This window comes from Pyricularia grisea (genome assembly GCF_004355905.1).
Source record: "Pyricularia grisea strain NI907 chromosome Unknown Pyricularia_grisea_NI907_Scaffold_1, whole genome shotgun sequence".
Lineage (NCBI taxonomy): Eukaryota > Fungi > Ascomycota > Sordariomycetes > Magnaporthales > Pyriculariaceae > Pyricularia > Pyricularia grisea.
The window spans coordinates 662120-678685 of record NW_022156716.1 but is presented as its reverse complement, the minus strand read 5'-3'; the positions used below and the strand labels follow the sequence as shown (position 1 = coordinate 678685).

Genomic DNA, 16566 nt, shown 5'->3' with positions numbered 1-16566 from the left:
CCCCAAGAACCCCCAAGAACCCCCCAGACCCCTAAATAGGCTCGCTCCGTCCCGATGTTTATTAACCTTGCTAGGTAAAAACAAAACCACACAACAACGTAAAAAGAAAGTCGAATACAACGACCCAGAATCAATGATGCGCACGTATTCAGACACGGCGACCGACTCGGGAAACACGGTCGGGCGGTCGTTTTGCGCAAACTGTGGATCGCCCGTCAGGGGCGACAGCAGCAAGTTCCCGGGCTTCTTGATCCTGCCGGTCGGGTGCGTGGATGGAGGTGATGCGGACAAGGCGGACCTCAGACCGACGGCCGAGTATTTTTGCATCAGCAAGGCGGCCTGGCTTCCCCAGGTTGAGGGGACCGAGAAGGTTGAGTTGGGCCCGGCGGTGAATTACAATTGAGGCGATCGGACGGACGGGAGGGGAAGGGGGAATTTGAGGGAAGTACCTAAGTAGTCAGCAAAAAGTAGGTAGGCACTGTGCGAAATCTAATCACACAACCGAGACAAAAGTTGGACAAACAGTATCTGGGATTGTCCGCGGCATGTCCAGGTCACGTGATAGAATTGGCAAGTTTGTTTGGCCACCTTTACAGTTCCACGCTCGATAGCCTAGATAGCGCTATTCACTCCAACGCATACATGCCCAATGAATCAGGCTGCACATATACCTTAGTACGCGTCGGATTTTATCTACTGAGCTGTTTACTACACGCGCTCATTGTTAAATAAACCAGGACAATTGAGCCCACCGTTCTTCAACCCTGGTCTCCGTTTTGTGTGCCAAAGCAAGCAACAACAAGGAAGCTCTGCACATATCTTTCTCTCTGGATTATGAACGCGACAACTCAACTCCGGAATCGCGTGCCATCAAACTTCCAATCACACCCAATGGCTTTCAAATCGCTGGACTCGATTCCACCGGAACTGCTACTACAAATTGGCGGGTATTTGACGGCAGCGCTCTTCGCCACCCAGAGTCGCGGGCGATCGGAGGGTTCGCACCAGGTAGTCCCGTCGTATTGGAATGATCGTGCCGCATTTAATTGCTATGCCAACCTCAGCTCGTTTGCGCGTGTGTCTCGCACAACGTACGACGTCTTGAACCCGGTTTTGTACCGACTTGCAGCCCGATGGATGGACCTTGGCCTACCGTCATCGCCCCTCTCAATCGGTGCCCTTGTCAACAAGGGGGAGCTAGGCCTCAGAGTCATGGACAAATTGATCGACGCAGGTCTCGTCGGTGATCTGCTCCGGGATAGACAGGTAGCCTCTGAGTATGGCATTGATGCCGAACTGGAAACCTTTCAATGCGAGGGGCGGTATTATCCGAGCTCCGTCAGCGTCGAGGTCTTTCCGGGCCGATATCAATCTCTCCCAGTGCGCCCCAAGTCCTACTTCACCAGCGGCAGGGACAGAGACAGTTTCCTGAGACCCAGCAGGGCGATTATACCCGAGGACCACCTCTACTTCGAACCTGGCGGAAACCTGAGATCACCTTGGCAGTCGCACCAGGTGCGTCTTCTGGGGGTGGTTGACAACTTCGTTTGCCAAAAGCATCAAGACTCTTACAACACCAGACCAAAGGATAGTCGATTCGAGGAAGAATTCAGCTTGAGAGAAAATCTTCCCGCTTCCTGCTTTCGAAGCCCGCTACACGTTGCCGCTTCATCGGGCAACCTGAAGGCGCTGAAACGCCTGCTCGATGCCGGCTTCAATCCAAACGCCTGGGCAAATGGCCACTGCCAGTGCACAGAACTGCGACCCTGGTATACTAGGTTACCGGTATACACTCGACACAGGGCGAAAGCGGAGCTGCCGTCTTGGAACCCTTTGCATAGCGCCATATGCCACGGAGAGTTCGAGGCTGCCAAGATGCTAATCGCATATGGTGCAGACGTTTACTGCATCTCAAAAGGCGCAATTCATGATTCCTCCTCAATCTCAGCCTTTCATGCGGCGGCAGGATTTGGAGACATCAAGCTACTGGACCATCTCGCCGATTTGGGTCTTTGCAGCGACCCTGAGGTGCTTGTCCAGGATGATGGCTATCGCCTCACCCCTCTGCACTGGGCTGTCATCAATGGCCACCTAGACACATCCGCCGCCTGGCTGCTAGCACACGGCGTGGACATCGACACGATGAAGAAAACGGCTGTGCTCGGTATGGATTGCTCAGTGCTGGCTCTCGCTTTGAGATATGAATGCTTTCACGATGCTAGCAGACTCATTGATATGGGTGCCACCGTAACTAAAATGGCAGAAACCAGAGGCTCCCACTCTTCGCTACACGAGGCGTGCAGGCGACGGTCTATCTACACGGGACCTCCAGTGGACGAAGTGAATAACACCCGGACCTACCAGCCGCCGCCTCTCGTAGAATCCCAGCAACGGTCACGAGTCGACGACCGCTCCGAAGAGGCCCGAGTGGACATCGTCAAGAAGCTGATTGCCGAGGGCTGTGACCTCGAATCCCGAGACTCGTCATATGGTCAAACGGCAGTTGGTTTAGCAATCGAATACTGCCTTCCACGCACCGTGGCCTGCCTACTGGCAGCTGGGGCGTCAATTGACCCCAAAGAGGTTTGGGAAGCATTCTCAAAGGCGTATCATTTCATCTCGCCTGACGGGTCAGGGCTGCAGACTTTATCTGTCGTTGTCGATCATTTCAGAGATCAAGATGCCTACTTTCCGGACAAGGTGCTTGACTGGCTGATAGGTACTCAGCCCGAGACCGTTTGGCGAGATGTGCAAGTCGCTCGCGAAGCGATTAGATGGATGATTGCCAAAGGTGCCAATTCTCAGCCGCGACAGTTGGCTAGTGGGACCATGGAGTTCAATAAGCTTTACGTATTGGCTGCATCCTTGGACTTTGAATCGGCTGAAATTCTTTCACGCAGTCAGATCGGTCTGTCTGTGGATCACGTCGAGGAACTAGTCCAATCTTTATCTTTGAAGTTCGCACAGGATGATAATATTGCTGATTTAATCTCCGCCCTTGACGTCAACCGCCATTCATGGAAAGAATTGACATCGCCAACTCTACACAAATGTCTTGATGCTCTCGTTCGCGGTTGGGGTTCCAAGGAACTAGCATTCAAGCAAGGTCAAGCTTTACTTCGCTTCCTCGAGTATGCTGAAGACTGGTTCAGTTCCTTACCGCCCGACGAACTGTTCAAATTGCTTGAGACCGCACTTGAACAGTTATCTTGGGCATTGAGTCGTTATGATAAGACGAGGCCCAAATGCCTGGTACCTGACCCGGCGATCATTCACAGGCTTGTGCAAATACTTTGCAAGGCTGGTGCGATTACTGGATGCCGTGCTCGCCCCTTCCTTACCCTTATGAGTGTTTGCGCAAATAGTGATTTGTGGGCATATGATGACGTCGCCCCAGTAATTAACAGTCTCATACAACACGGAGCAGACGTCTTCGAATCTTGCGATGATCATGACCATCAGGAGACAGATGATCTGCCCATACAGACGGTAATAGTGCTCAATTGCTACAAATTTTGGCACGCCATTTTGTCGGCGTCGCCTGACCTGCTGAAAAGGGATGGCAAAATAAGAGCGCAACTCCTACACGACGCCGCATGGGGGCTGGGCGAATTCCTCCAGGGAAGTCAAGATGCAAAAAGTGATGCGCACGCCATACAAGGGACAAACTCCTTTTTGAGAATCATATGTTCATTGCTCCAGAATGGGGCAGACCCGACTGAGCGCGACGACAAGGGCAAGGTTCCGCTGCAGTTCATTCTCATCGCGGCCTTGAAGAGGCCACAGAACCGGATCTTCGGAGCACCTCTCGACGGTCACGTCCTGGCAAGAAAGTCGCTTCCCCTCGCGTTGCGGCTCCTGTGGCACCCGTCGCTTGCGGAGCACGTCATCCCAGCCATCGAGTGGCGGTACGGCTATGAATGGAATCCCGGAGAGGACTTGAGGTCCATGTTTGTCGATGACGGCCGAAAAGGTTGGTGGAACGCCGTGCGGGACTTGACCGTGGCCGAGTGTCTGCGAATCCTGCTCTCGGGAACGATCGACGAATCCGAGTTTGTGCCCGTCAACATCTGCACGGAGCAGTACGAGTTTGCAGACGAGTCGAGGAGGATCATTGCCAAAAGCCTGGCGCAGACTGTCCGGGTGTGGGAGGATGAGGATGATGGCGGCCGGCTCAAGGCTGAGATGCTGCCGATGGAATGGGCTGGGTTGGGTGTAGATGTTGGTAGTGGGTGATGGCAGTGGTGAAGTGTGAGATAGTAAGGTCAAGTAGCTGTTCTAGCCGGGAAAAAAACTGCGATTGCCGGGTTTCTTTGAATCTAGCTTTTAACCGAGTTTGTACAGAGAATACGTGGAATTTCTTGTGCTATCTCTCCTTGATTGGACGCTCGTGAGTCGTTTGGCATCAAGGCCACCAAAACAAGCTGGCTTGTTTCTCTATGCGGCTAGAACTCCAGGCTCCGACCTTTTTGCCACTTGCACCACTGTCCTTTTCGAGCCGGGCAAACTCCAAGAGCCTGGCGCAGTTTTTACGGTTGCAACATTCCAATACTAGGGAATGTGGAAGGGTAACAGTCTGATTAGGACACTTTTTTCCATCCGAGGTGGATGTTGTGCAATTGTAGGTACTGTGACCATGACCACGCCGACGTTACGTGCTGATGTTTGCGAAAACCTATTGAGTTTGTAATCAAAGTTTTTGTTAATTCTGCCACTGGTGGATCTCATAGCATATTAATTGAAGTACTAAGGCTATTAACTTTGGCTTGAACATACTTGGAAGATGGGCCGTGGCTGCAAGCCCCCTAGCTCCGGTCAATATTTCAATACTCGTGCCTTATAATTTGCAGGGCAGCTTTCCTGGATTGCCCATACTACTGTCTTACCGGAAAGCCGGACTCCAGATGCCTGTCTGAGGAGATATTTTAGTTCTGTACAAATATGGCTCCGAATGCCGCATGTTCTATTGTCCAAGCCTCCGACTAAAGCGAGCGGTTGGTAAATATTGATGGCAGCACTCGTCCACGGCGAAAGACTTGCAGCCAATTTTAGAAACAAGCTTTTTTAAAGATTGTCTGCATTTGCTTTTCACGCTATGAATGCAGATCCTTACACCGAGCTATTCCTGACATAGTAAAAAGTATGAATAACCCACTGTTATTCTAGCCGGCGGGGGGGGGNGGTAATGCATTGCTGATATGTTCTAAAAATATATCAAGTGTCGATCGCTCTGTCCAAATATTTTTGCATCAAAATACGAATTGACCAGCTAGGAAATATGTCATGAACAAAATGTTAAAATAGAGTGTTGTAGTCGGCGTGGCCGGCAAGTGGTAAGCACTATTTTTGTTCCCCTTTATTTCTTTCTTTCTTCCTTTTATTAAAGTCTTTGATTTACACCACTTTTGTCATACATTCCATTTCTTTGCGTGTGTACTTCTTAGAGCCACTTGCTTTTGGATAATCTACATTCGTTTTCCGCGCCAGTCTCATAGAAAAGCAAAAATAAAATAAAAAGAAAATGATGAAATATATCCTCGTAGCAGCCTTTGGCACTCTGCCGTTTGTTTCGGCACTGCCGACCACGGGATACGACGTATCCGCAACAGCGTCACCGGACAGCCTCGACACCAACGCCAGCCCCTTGAGTGATGACGGGAGTGCTAACTGGGCCGCCGGTTTCCTCCACCGCGGCGATGTCGGCTCCCCCATTGCTCATCCCACGCTATCCAAGCGCGCCGATTCTCCAAGGAAGACGAGTCAAAAAGGAGCCTTGTCCTACGCTGTCGGTAAAGTAGGAAGACCGGAGATGAGAGAAGCCATGAGACAAGTGCAGGAGGCCGCTTCCAAGGAGGCTGCTGCAAAGGGGGAAACGGCTGCCCTCGTGCGGGCGCATAATTTTCTCCCCAATCAGCTCGGCTGGGATACGATCATACAGGATTCCTGGATCAAGTCGATTTCTTACAAGCACCATCAGAACGATATTTCCTACATCAGGGTGGAGGACTGGGATGGCAAAAAGGGTCAATTGCTAGCGTGGGCCGTGAAGAAGCCCGAGGTTGTTTCACAACAGCAAACTAGACGGTGAGCTCTCGTTCCTTGGGAGACATTGGAATTGATCAATCTTTGCGAAATATGTGGCAACATATACGTACAAGGCCAGGCTTGAGCAAAAGCTCCAAGGAAAAAAACTTCCAGCCGAGATAGTCGCAGCGGCCGGAAGGGTGCTGAGCCCGCAAGAGAGGAGCTCCGATTTGCATGGAAAAGTGAATGGATATTTTTGTACTTGATTTATATATATACACAAAAGGGCAGACTAGAGAAAATTAAGGGGGAATAGCACATTTAATTTTACGCACTTGAAGGACTTCATCATATGTGTATTATCAAACTTACCTATACAGGTTGGCATTCGGTTGGGTGAGAACAATTAGGTCTCGTCAGTATTTATAATCACTAAAATCATATGCATTTGCACTTGGGAAATAGGCAGGAAAGCAACATCTTTTAGCATCTTCTTGGAGTCGGTTTTTGATTTCTGAATATATTCTTGTCATTGTTTGTATGCGTGCCTTGCGATTCTCCTCGTTCCGGCCCTTCCAATATCCCTAATCTACTTGTATTATGTCTCACTAATTAACTCTTATTTATATGTAATGCCCCCCAAACATTTCTCTCTCATTTCCCCAAACACTTTTATACGCCAGGCCCAGCCGCTAGGATCAATATTGCGAAGGCCTTTTGCTCCACCCGCCCTTGAAAATGCGTCTGAATCGTGACTTTTTTGCGGCTTGCTCTTGGCGGGCCCTTTCTTGGTCCCTAAAGACAGCATCATATTTTGCGTTGTCTTGATTCCAGATCTCATTGTTCAATTTTACAAATGCCTTTCTTTCTGCCATTTGCGCGGCTGATATATGCATGTCGCCAAGGTCGAAGGATGTCACTTTGTCCTTCAAACTTGAGTAAATTTTCTTTGGACTTGGGCCTCCGGTTGGGAGATATTTGCCCTCATTAGGATCCTTATAACCCAGGTCAAAAGTTACTTTTTTTCGGGTGCCGGGATTGCCTTTATTTTGTATGAGGAGTACTTAGTTACATGTGTTTATCAATGGGGACTCGGTGTCTCCAAGGAGATTTTAAGGTGATTTTGGCCTCTAAGGAGCAAAATCGATCAAGAAATATAAAACTCACCAGGAAAATTGCCACTAGCTGTATCTGCACCAGGTTTGATGATCTCACCAACTGGTACAGAAGCTGTAATGACCGTCTGAGCGAGCGCAGCTATAAAAATGGGAAATAAGAAATGCATTATTAAAAGTTTTATATCGGGTGCTTGGAATAATGAATAAAATTTAAGAATGAAAGACCTGTCTACCGACGCAGGAGCTGATTAAATGATATTGTGTTTGGTTGGATCTAGAAGATATGCAAATAGGCGGACACCAGCCAGTCTCTTTATGGTCAGGATCCGAAAGCTCATGAGATGCTGCAAGTCAGTGATCCTGGGTTTAGCCCTGAAGCGATACGCAGTCGGGCATTGCCGTCAATGCAACATCCATGCGTTTCCTTTGGGGATTTGTCACGTTGCTTATAATTGGGCACTTTTGTTCCCAAAAAAAAGCCCGTATTTAACTCAGCCTCTCCGTGAGCCTTAACTCTATTGAATTGCTAAAAATCGACCGTGGTTCAATTTAGAAATTCTGACATTTTTGGCGCACTCTATGCTGGGTTTCACTTGCAAATGATGCTTCTCCTGATCAACTTGATCGCCCCTCGCGATCAGAGTTGCCACCCAGATGCCAATAATTCTCTGGAAACCGTATGGCTCCATCGTATGGATTAAAAACGGCGTCGTGGTACTTTTTTCGGTTCCAAGTTGGAGTCCATCTGTAGATGTGTGTGTGTGTGTGTGTGTGTGTGTGTGTGTGTGGGCCCACTCTCTTGGCGATCTTTTCTCGGATCGAGTCGTGCGACGCGCAGCGCAGCGAACCGGTCTAATCACCATATAGTATGTCCATTTTGGATCTAATGCAGTGAGTTTCAGTGCTCAAATGATGCCCGCCATGGGAGCTTTTGCACCGCGTTGTCTCGTGCCGACCTATAGTCGTAGCCAGCGTGGTCCGGGTTGAGAGGGAAAACTCAGTTGTTGATGATGTAAACAAAGGATGAATACTCTATGGGATTTTCCACGTACACCTTCGGGGAAAGTCAAAACTTATTGCGAAGCTGACAATGCTCGGCATGTTGACCAACTCCCTGGTGCAGGGGCGGACGGGGTAAACGCAGCGCTTGTTCGAAAGAGAGATCCGGCTCAGAACACCTGGAACCACCACACTTCGTTTCCTCTCTGCCCCTTTGCATATTCGGCGCCATTAAGTGCCTGCAAGTAGAGATTCAACAGAAGCCATAGAAAGCTAGAAGAGTGCCTGCTTTTCAACTAGCAGCGGGGCCCAAGTAAGTATACGCGGGTGTGAAGAACACCGCGAATCGCTTGCGTATTATTGTGGGCTTCGGACGTAAAAGTTGTGTTGCTCGGATGGCTTTGCGGTTCATGATCGAAAAGGTCGATGAAAAGGGTTGTCCATAACATGGAGCACCTAGTCGTTGAAGTATCACCTCGTTCGGTAAATAAGCTTAGGGGTGCCAGCTTAGACACGTCGACGGGTACTGAGCATAGTCCGACTCAGCAAAAAGGCTTTAATTATTCGCCACCCATGCCTTGGGACAAAAGGCCCTGGGAAAGATATGTACCAGATTTTTGAAATAGTAGCTTTTGAAAATTCCTGGATCCTCATGCGCCAAGTCCCGCTCGTCGGTCATTCGTTGATCGGGACTCCCATGTTGCTCGAATGGCAAAAGGTTCAGGCTGGGAATGATAACAGGCGTTTCATGTCCTCGAAGAGAGGGATGTTTACCGCTAACAATGTAGTCTGTACGTGAGCTTCGTCGCCCAAATATATATTCACTTGGGAGTAGAGCATTGACGGGTCTTTTTAATCCAGGACTTCGCGCGGTAAAATAGCTATTTGTTTTAAAAAAGCCTTGGCCTTCGGCCACATAATCTTGCGCGATTAAACTATTTTCGGTTCAAAAATCTTGATTTTATGCGTTCCCAATCCCACAATCCCAGTTGCATTCGCGCAGTCTTTTGGCACATAACAAATAGGTGGAGTCTCAGATACAAAGTATTGAGTCAGCAGTTGATAGTCTTTTTCTTTTATCCTCTGTCTCTTTGCTCAAGTGTCCCTTTACCAGTGCTCTTTAACGTGCTAGTTAGCTCGCGTGCCTAAGTTGATTTCACCTCCTTGTCTTCTTTCTCACGGCATAACCGATCAATGCATTTTTACATTCAAAAAGGCAAAAGTTGGGTGCAAAGAACCATATTCCTGGCGATTGATTATCTCCTCATGCTTTAGTGTGAAATTATAAATTGGCTTTAAATTAATTCCACCTTTTCCAAATTTCTCTGCTTTTCCTTTTTTTTTTCTCTCTTTTCTGCAGCTCGCGCCTTGTGATTATACTTCCTTTGGCTTAGATTTTCGATTACAACCGCATATTATACAGTAAAAGATGCGTTTTACATTGTCTCTTATAGCCGCAATGGCTGCCGTGGCAGTTTGCGCCCCGGTGAAAGATGGTAAAATCACCGGTACTATCAGCACCTTACAATAAAAACCTAAGTTCTATGTAAAATTAAATGGCTTCTATTGCCAAAGATGCGTATCTAACGATGTGGCTTTCGATCAGGCTCCTCCAACCCTGGTGACGGCATGCAAAAGCAAGCCCTTCCTAATGCGAAGGTTACAGGTGCGTCCACCACCATCTCCAACAACGGCGTCGCCGCGTCGGCGGGCATGAGGACGCAGAGTTGACCAGGATGCAACGAAAAGAAATGCCCAGACCAAGAGGACGCCAAGGTCAGGACAGAAAGGCTGCGTTCGCACAAAATTTGGGAGCGGGTAGAGAGGCTGGTGAACGGGGGGCCCTCCCAAAGAAGCAACAAAAGACCGCATCAGCGAGTGCTCCCAAAAGGAAAGGAAGCGAACATACGAGTTTCTGCAGCGAGAAAGTGGTAGTGAAAACGACGACGACTTCTACAGGAACTAATAATTTCCTCAATGGTGTGTTTCCTTGTTGTAGAGATGGCTCCGATTGCGAAGTTGAAGTCAGATACAAATCTCACACGAGTCACACTTACAAATATTAAAACGAGAATGCCTGGGGTAACACTACCCTTTGTGGCCCGGTAAAACATTTTATTATTTTTAGATAGTAAAGATAGCTGATACGCTTTATTATCGTTTGTCGTTATACTAGCAACTAGTCGCCCGTGTCTCCTCTTTTGACATTTGTTGCGGAAAAAATAAGAGAAAAGAAAAGCACTTTCGTCCGCGTTATTAAAGCCAGTGAGAGTGTTGAAAAGCCAACCGTTTGAAGTTTCTATATGCAAGAATCTATATCCAAAACCAAAAAGTTGGGCAAGCCTTGCACAATTTCTGGACAGGCAGGTTCAATCCATGTGCAGGGCTGAAAATTTGAATGAGGTTCCTTTGTCCATATTGAGCTAACACAACTCAGGCAATTCTATCGTAGGTAGGTATCCTGATTTATTGCCACTCATGTGCCAAAGACGCCGTGATTCCATGAGTGTAACCTGGGTATGAAATGCTATGTCGTCTGTGCCTGGGTAATCTAGAACATGTTGTTTAACAGATGTCATTTTAGCTATATCCTGGTAGTCCTGGGCTTAATACAACTAACTGCCGTGGATAAGATTGTTTGAAACTAGTAATCCCATACCACCGATCCTATCTCTCTCTCGGGTCCGCGTCCGGAAGAGTAAATAATTAGCGTTGGTCTGCCATGGAACTTTGGGCTAAGGGGCACCAGTGAAATCGTGGTTCGAAGTCCTGGCCCACCTTGATACCCGTAGAACTTGGGCTGCGGCAGATAAGAAGCGTTTTGGTGTATTGTCAGACTTGCCTTGTAATAGTGATACTATACAGGATGTTAATAATGTATCTATATCTTTCATACGCTAAAGCTTTACTAGTAGGGGCATTTGAAAAGTACAAGAATGCTGGGCGCCTAAATTAAAACTGCGCACCACAAAACACTTAATTCCTCGAAGAAGTGATAGATCCTTGTATCTCGAGCCGAGACGTTATGAGTCCCTGATTGGCTTGCCTTTCCTTAGCTGTCAATTTAAATAACTTTTATAATTTTCCTAGTTTAATATCTATTTGGGCTAAGGCATTCCAAAACCCGTCGCGGGCGCCCACGGGGGCCCATGGGCCAAAAAATACCGTAACCCACGGGCCCCCGTCTTATTTGCACGTTGTGGGGCATGTATCTTAATACTAACTTTAGTCCAATAAATACAAACTCCACAGTGAAAGAAACCGCGGGCTCGTGGGCTGTTGGCCCACGGGCTTTTCAAATAAGGTTTCGGGCCCCCATGGGCGGGTTTTGGAATGCCTTAATTTGGGCTGCCCTGGAAGTGTTCTTACCCTGCCAGACACTCCTTATATTTAGCCGTGAATCTACTGAAATCTGCCTTATTAATTCGCATTTGATTGAAGCTGCATATGATGCAAGAAGAGTGTGTCGCCAGACCTACATCCACCTTAGTTACAAGACACCCGCAAGTTTGAGGGCCTTGGATATGATACTGCCACTAGCATCAAAGACGATCCTCCTCTTCCTCGTCTCGCTGGCTCAGAAAACATCCAGTGTCCCGCCGCCGCTAGCATTGGGATTCGGGTTCCATATCACAAACAGCTTACACTTTGAAGGGTTAAGTGGTTGGCCTATGCTGCCCCCCACCCCTGGCCACGTAGGGAACATAGATGATGGGATCAGGTTGAACTGCATGCCTCTCATAAAAAGCCCATGTCTTGAATTCGTTCACGCCACGGCACTTGCCGGCTCGGAGCCAAGGATCACCGCCCCATACTAAAAACAGATCTCACCCGCGCCAGCCTAGAAAGGGTGCGAAATATTTCCGCATGCGAGTCTTTGCGCCTAGCCGTCCACGCCCTACACTTGGGCACATGGCAGGCCCTTGAGCCGAACGAACCGCGCCTGGTGAATCTGAGGCGCGACTGCGTGCCCCAGCATGACGGCTGCTTGGACCTCACGAGCCCCACGGCGTTAAGCTTGCTGGATTGTATACGCAACGGCTTCACCAACCTGAGCTTTTTTGTACTCGATGACAAGGCCTTAGCTACGGACCAGGAGCACCCATTTCCTGTCAAATCTCTTAGCTGCTGCTTCTTGAACAACCAAACCCGCGCGCTCGGCACCTTGCTCCCAACAGCCTACCCGCTACGATGGGCTTTGTTCTCCGAAAACGTGACAACCAACATGCGCGCGCTAACCATTATGCCTACTTGGATTCAGCCTGGCTTTTTGAAAATTGTAAAGGCATTGATATCCTCGGCCAGAAACCTCAACACCTTCATTTTTTGGAGATCAGGAGTGGACAATCCGTTGCTGCATTGAAGCTCTCTGTGAGAAGAGGCCGCACCTGGAGATAACATGACCGCCCTCCGGCATCTAGCTATCCGAGACTCCCCCGGCCCCATCGCCGTGGGCTTATTGCATCATCTTGTCTCTCGTGTCGGGTTGCCTCGCGGTTTCTGACTACACGGGGAGGAATATTGGCGAGTTTGAGAGGGATTATTTGCATTGAAGAACCACGCCGACTATGAAGATTTACTCCTGTTGATTTGCAAGCATTTTAATCTGATTTCAGCCGCTCGAGTCTTGCTCTAACAGTTTTTCCTCCGGTGTTTTTCTCTCAAACTAGTCGCCACGTATAAGTTATAACTGATGCTTGTTGAACAGATTTCACTGTGGCTTAACGTTGCGTACCCCCTGTTCGGCACCCCCCCTGTTCGGCACCCAAAAATAACAACACTTTTATTTTTATCCTCCAACTTCTATTATAAATATCTCGATGAATCTTTCACTTTTGGATTTACTTTTTTCTAATCTTGATTCTCCATTTTCCAATGAAGCAATATACTGAAAAACAGCTTATATCTGCAATTAACGACGTCAATAATGGCAATCCAATTGCAAAAACCTCCCGAAAATGGGGAATACCTAGGTCTACACTTCAAAGTCGACTTAAAGGTTCTCAAGCTTATAAAAAAGCACAAAGCCCTTTTCAAAGGCTTTCTACGGAACAGGAAAAGCATTTGGCTGATTGGGTACTTACCCAAACAGCTTTAGGGCTTCCGCCAACGCATCAAGAATTACGCTTTTTTGCCGAACGAATTCTTCAAGCCGCCGGAGAGACAAAAGGCCTTGGAAAACGTTGGATAACTCGTTTTTTGGCTCGTTATCCAATCCTTAAGACCCAAAGGCCCCGTCGAATAGATAACGCCCGGGTTAATGGCGCTACTACGGAGGTAATTAAATCTTGGTGGCTTTATATTACGAACCCGGTTATTAACGCTATTAAACCGGAAAACCGTTGGAATATGGACGAAACCGGTATAATGGAAGGTAAAGGATCTAACGGCCTGGTATTAGGGCTTAACGGGATCCGGCCGTTGCAACGGAAAGAGCCCGGAACGCGGGGTTGGACGACTATAATCGAATGTATATCGGCTACGGGCGTTGCCCTCCCTCCCCTTGTTATATTTAAGGGAAAAAACGTACAACAACAATGGTTTCCGACGGATTTAAGCCTTTTCGATAATTGGAAATTTCACGCAACCGAAAACGGGTGGACAAATAACGAAACGGCTATCGAATGGTTAAAAAAAGTGTTTATTCCGTATACCCAACCTTTAACCCCTGAAAAGCGGTTATTAGTTTTGGATAGCCATGGATCACATATAACGGACGAATTTATGCTTCTTTGCTTGCAAAACAATATTCAACTCCTATATTTACCCCCTCATTCGTCACACGTTCTCCAACCATTGGATCTATCGGTTTTTGGGCCGTTAAAAGAAGCTTATCGACGTCAACTTGGATTTGTTAGCCAATTTTGCTGTTCAACAATTATTGGAAAACGAAATTTCCTACTTTGTTATCGAAAAGCCAGATTAAAAGCATTTATAGCAAAAACCATTCAATCTGGTTGGCGTACAACGGGGTTATGGCCGGTAAACTTGGTTAAACCACTTTTAAGCCCTTTTTTGTTAGAAAATAGCAATGCCAACGTTATAAAAGATAAAAACAACGGTTTGCAAAGGGATAAAACACCGGAAAGCCCAGCCCAAAAAATTAACGACCCGTCTTTACTTATTTGGAAAACCCCTAAAACGACCCGAGATGTCCGATTTCAACTGCAAAAACTTTCCCAATCCAACAAAACCAACGCTACTTCACGTCTTTTATTTGCAAAAGTCCAAAAAAGCTTCGAAGCTAAAGATACCCTTTTGGCTAGCGCCCAGCAAAAAATCAGCTTATTGGAAGCACAACTGGAGGCAATACGGCCGGTTAAAAGGAGGAGGGTGGTTCCGGATCCAAACGAGCTTTTGGTTAACAAACAGAACATTATTGGATTGCAGGAAAAGGATATAGAAAATTTGGAACCTTTAGCTGATGAAGAAGAGGTTAATGAACCGGAGAAGCGTGAAAACGATTGTATTTTTGTCCGTTGATAATTTTATATTTAAATCAGCTTATAAAAGTAGGCATTTCGTTGTTAGATTTTCAGGGTGCCGAACAGGGGGGGTGCCGAACAGGGGGTACGCAACGTTATAGCCTGGCCGATCTTTGGGCTGGGTGGCGATTTAGATGACATTCGAGCGTACGTTTCGACAGAATCCAATTACGATAGGTGTCAGCTGGAGAGCAGTCAAGATTACGAGGTATTACAAATTAATTTAACGTTCAGTTTACTTTTACCAGTTCACCTATTAGGGATTTTGCATTTCGCCCCCACGTAGTGGTTGCGTAAACTTAAATTTGGACTTTTGGTAAGGCTGGTTTTAGATTGCTGCAATCTTTATTTGTATTGCATTTTAAGTACGGTATCCATTCCGTAGAATTAATTCCGGCGTTTATTTTGTAGAAGGCTTTTTCAAGCATTAACCATATATAATCTGCTACATAGGGTTTAAGATTCACGCTTTCGCCTTTGTTTCTTGACCTTCATCGTACAGCCGAATGTGAACAGTAATCCTAACCAAATTAAGAAAGAATGCGCATATTGAAGTTTGTCGCCGCCGCCGCCCTACTGCTACCGGTCCTGGACCTCACAACCCCCGCACCCACTGCCCTCACCCTCCCCTCCAACAACCTAGTCGAACAGGCAATCGCCCCATTTCGGCTGCAAGCCCGCGGCGGCAAAACGCAGTGGACACGCAGCGCAGTAGTGAACACACCGCCCTCGAGAACGCCGCGCAAGCAGGTTGTCACCTTGCAGCAAGCGCAGCCTGCCACTGTGCAGTCGGCCACCTTGTCGCGACTCGCGTGTGCGCAGCGGCAGCCTCTCGGCCAAAAAGCAAGTGTCCGCGCAAGACCACTTGCCCTACAGACTACGTGATTCACCCACAGAAGTGCTGGAAGTGCAAGATCGTCTTTGGCGTCGTCTCGTTGCCAGGTATAGAGGGTGTGACCCCCTCAAAGTGCGCAGGCGTCGCGAGGGAGGGCGCTTGGTCGGAGGTTGCGTTGATGGGTGCGTTATCTTTCGTTGGTGATGCTCTTGGCTTAGAATCGTCAAAATCGGCGAAATGAAGGGAGATCGTATCAGAAATGGTGGGTCAAAAAGATCACGGGCGAGATCATTCTGTACACCGTCACTGCTTCACCTTCATACAACTCACAAATCTCATTGGCATTCTCTACCCAATCATGACATGTTAATAGCTTCTTTTGTTTGTTCATGGGCAGACATGCGAGTGGGTAGATCACGTGTGAAGCAACGTGATCTCAGAACACGTAGCAGAGATTTCAACAGATCTCTGTTGGATTGTAAATAGTTCCAGACATGTTAGTTACAATATATAAAAATACGGTTTAATTTGTTATATTGTTTTACTGATCGCAGCGGTCATTTTATTCCTATTAACATCAGTTAATATTATCAATATACGCAATATGAATAAGCTAAATAAAAGTATTTAAATTGGTAATCCTTTTAACCAACGTTATATTTGGGGTTAATAATAAACATATTATAATGATTATAAACACCGCATACCAAGGCGTTGAGGATTTGTGGATTATTATTACGTAATTTTTTAAAAACACTGGTTAAATTATTATAATTTAAACTTTTTGGAACTTTTACCATCCGAATTATATTATTAGTTAAACCTTTATTCCAAATCGTTATTTTAAACGAAAAACGGCGTTATACCAAATATTAATATAATAAACCCAAATACTAATTTCAGGGCTTATCCCTAAATTGGAGTTCCACTAATAAAGCCGCGTGGCTTAATTCGTGGCTTTGCTTATACCTATAGGTCCAAATAAAAATTATTTTGGTTCAGGTTTAAGGATAATTTGTCGATTTTCGTCGCAAATAAAGGTATTTTCGCCAATTCGGGGACCGATATTCCATTATAATTAATTAAATAAAAGTCCCAAAAATAA

General features: G+C 47.0%; 4 protein-coding genes across 4 annotated transcripts in view; all 4 read left to right on the top strand.

Moving 5' to 3' along the window:
* The window catches only part of PgNI_00155 (uncharacterized protein), a 1082-nt gene extending 448 nt beyond the window's left edge, over positions 1-634 (top strand). The window contains exon 2 of the mRNA XM_031120238.1: positions 107-634. Coding sequence (XP_030986209.1) covers positions 107-403 — 297 coding nt within the window. The 3' untranslated portion in view covers positions 404-634. The remainder of the gene's footprint in view (positions 1-106) is intronic.
* A 257-nt stretch (positions 635-891) lies between these two features.
* PgNI_00154 (uncharacterized protein) lies at positions 892-4236 on the top strand (the record flags this gene model as incomplete). Its single annotated transcript, XM_031120237.1, has 1 exon — positions 892-4236. One exon carries the CDS (start codon positions 892-894, stop codon positions 4234-4236), a length of 3345 nt encoding a protein of 1114 aa, XP_030986210.1.
* Positions 4237-5524: 1288 nt separating this feature from the next.
* On the top strand, positions 5525-6088 carry PgNI_00153 (uncharacterized protein; the record flags this gene model as incomplete). The annotated part of the gene is made up of 1 exon (XM_031120236.1): positions 5525-6088. The coding sequence occupies one exon, from the start codon at positions 5525-5527 to the stop codon at positions 6086-6088; it is 564 nt and encodes a 187-aa protein (XP_030985864.1).
* Positions 6089-15166: 9078 nt separating this feature from the next.
* Positions 15167-15702, top strand: PgNI_00152 (uncharacterized protein; the record flags this gene model as incomplete). The annotated part of the gene is made up of 2 exons (XM_031120235.1): positions 15167-15440; positions 15503-15702. The coding sequence occupies 2 exons, from the start codon at positions 15167-15169 to the stop codon at positions 15700-15702; spliced, it is 474 nt and encodes a 157-aa protein (XP_030985865.1).
* Positions 15703-16566: the final 864 nt, after the last annotated feature.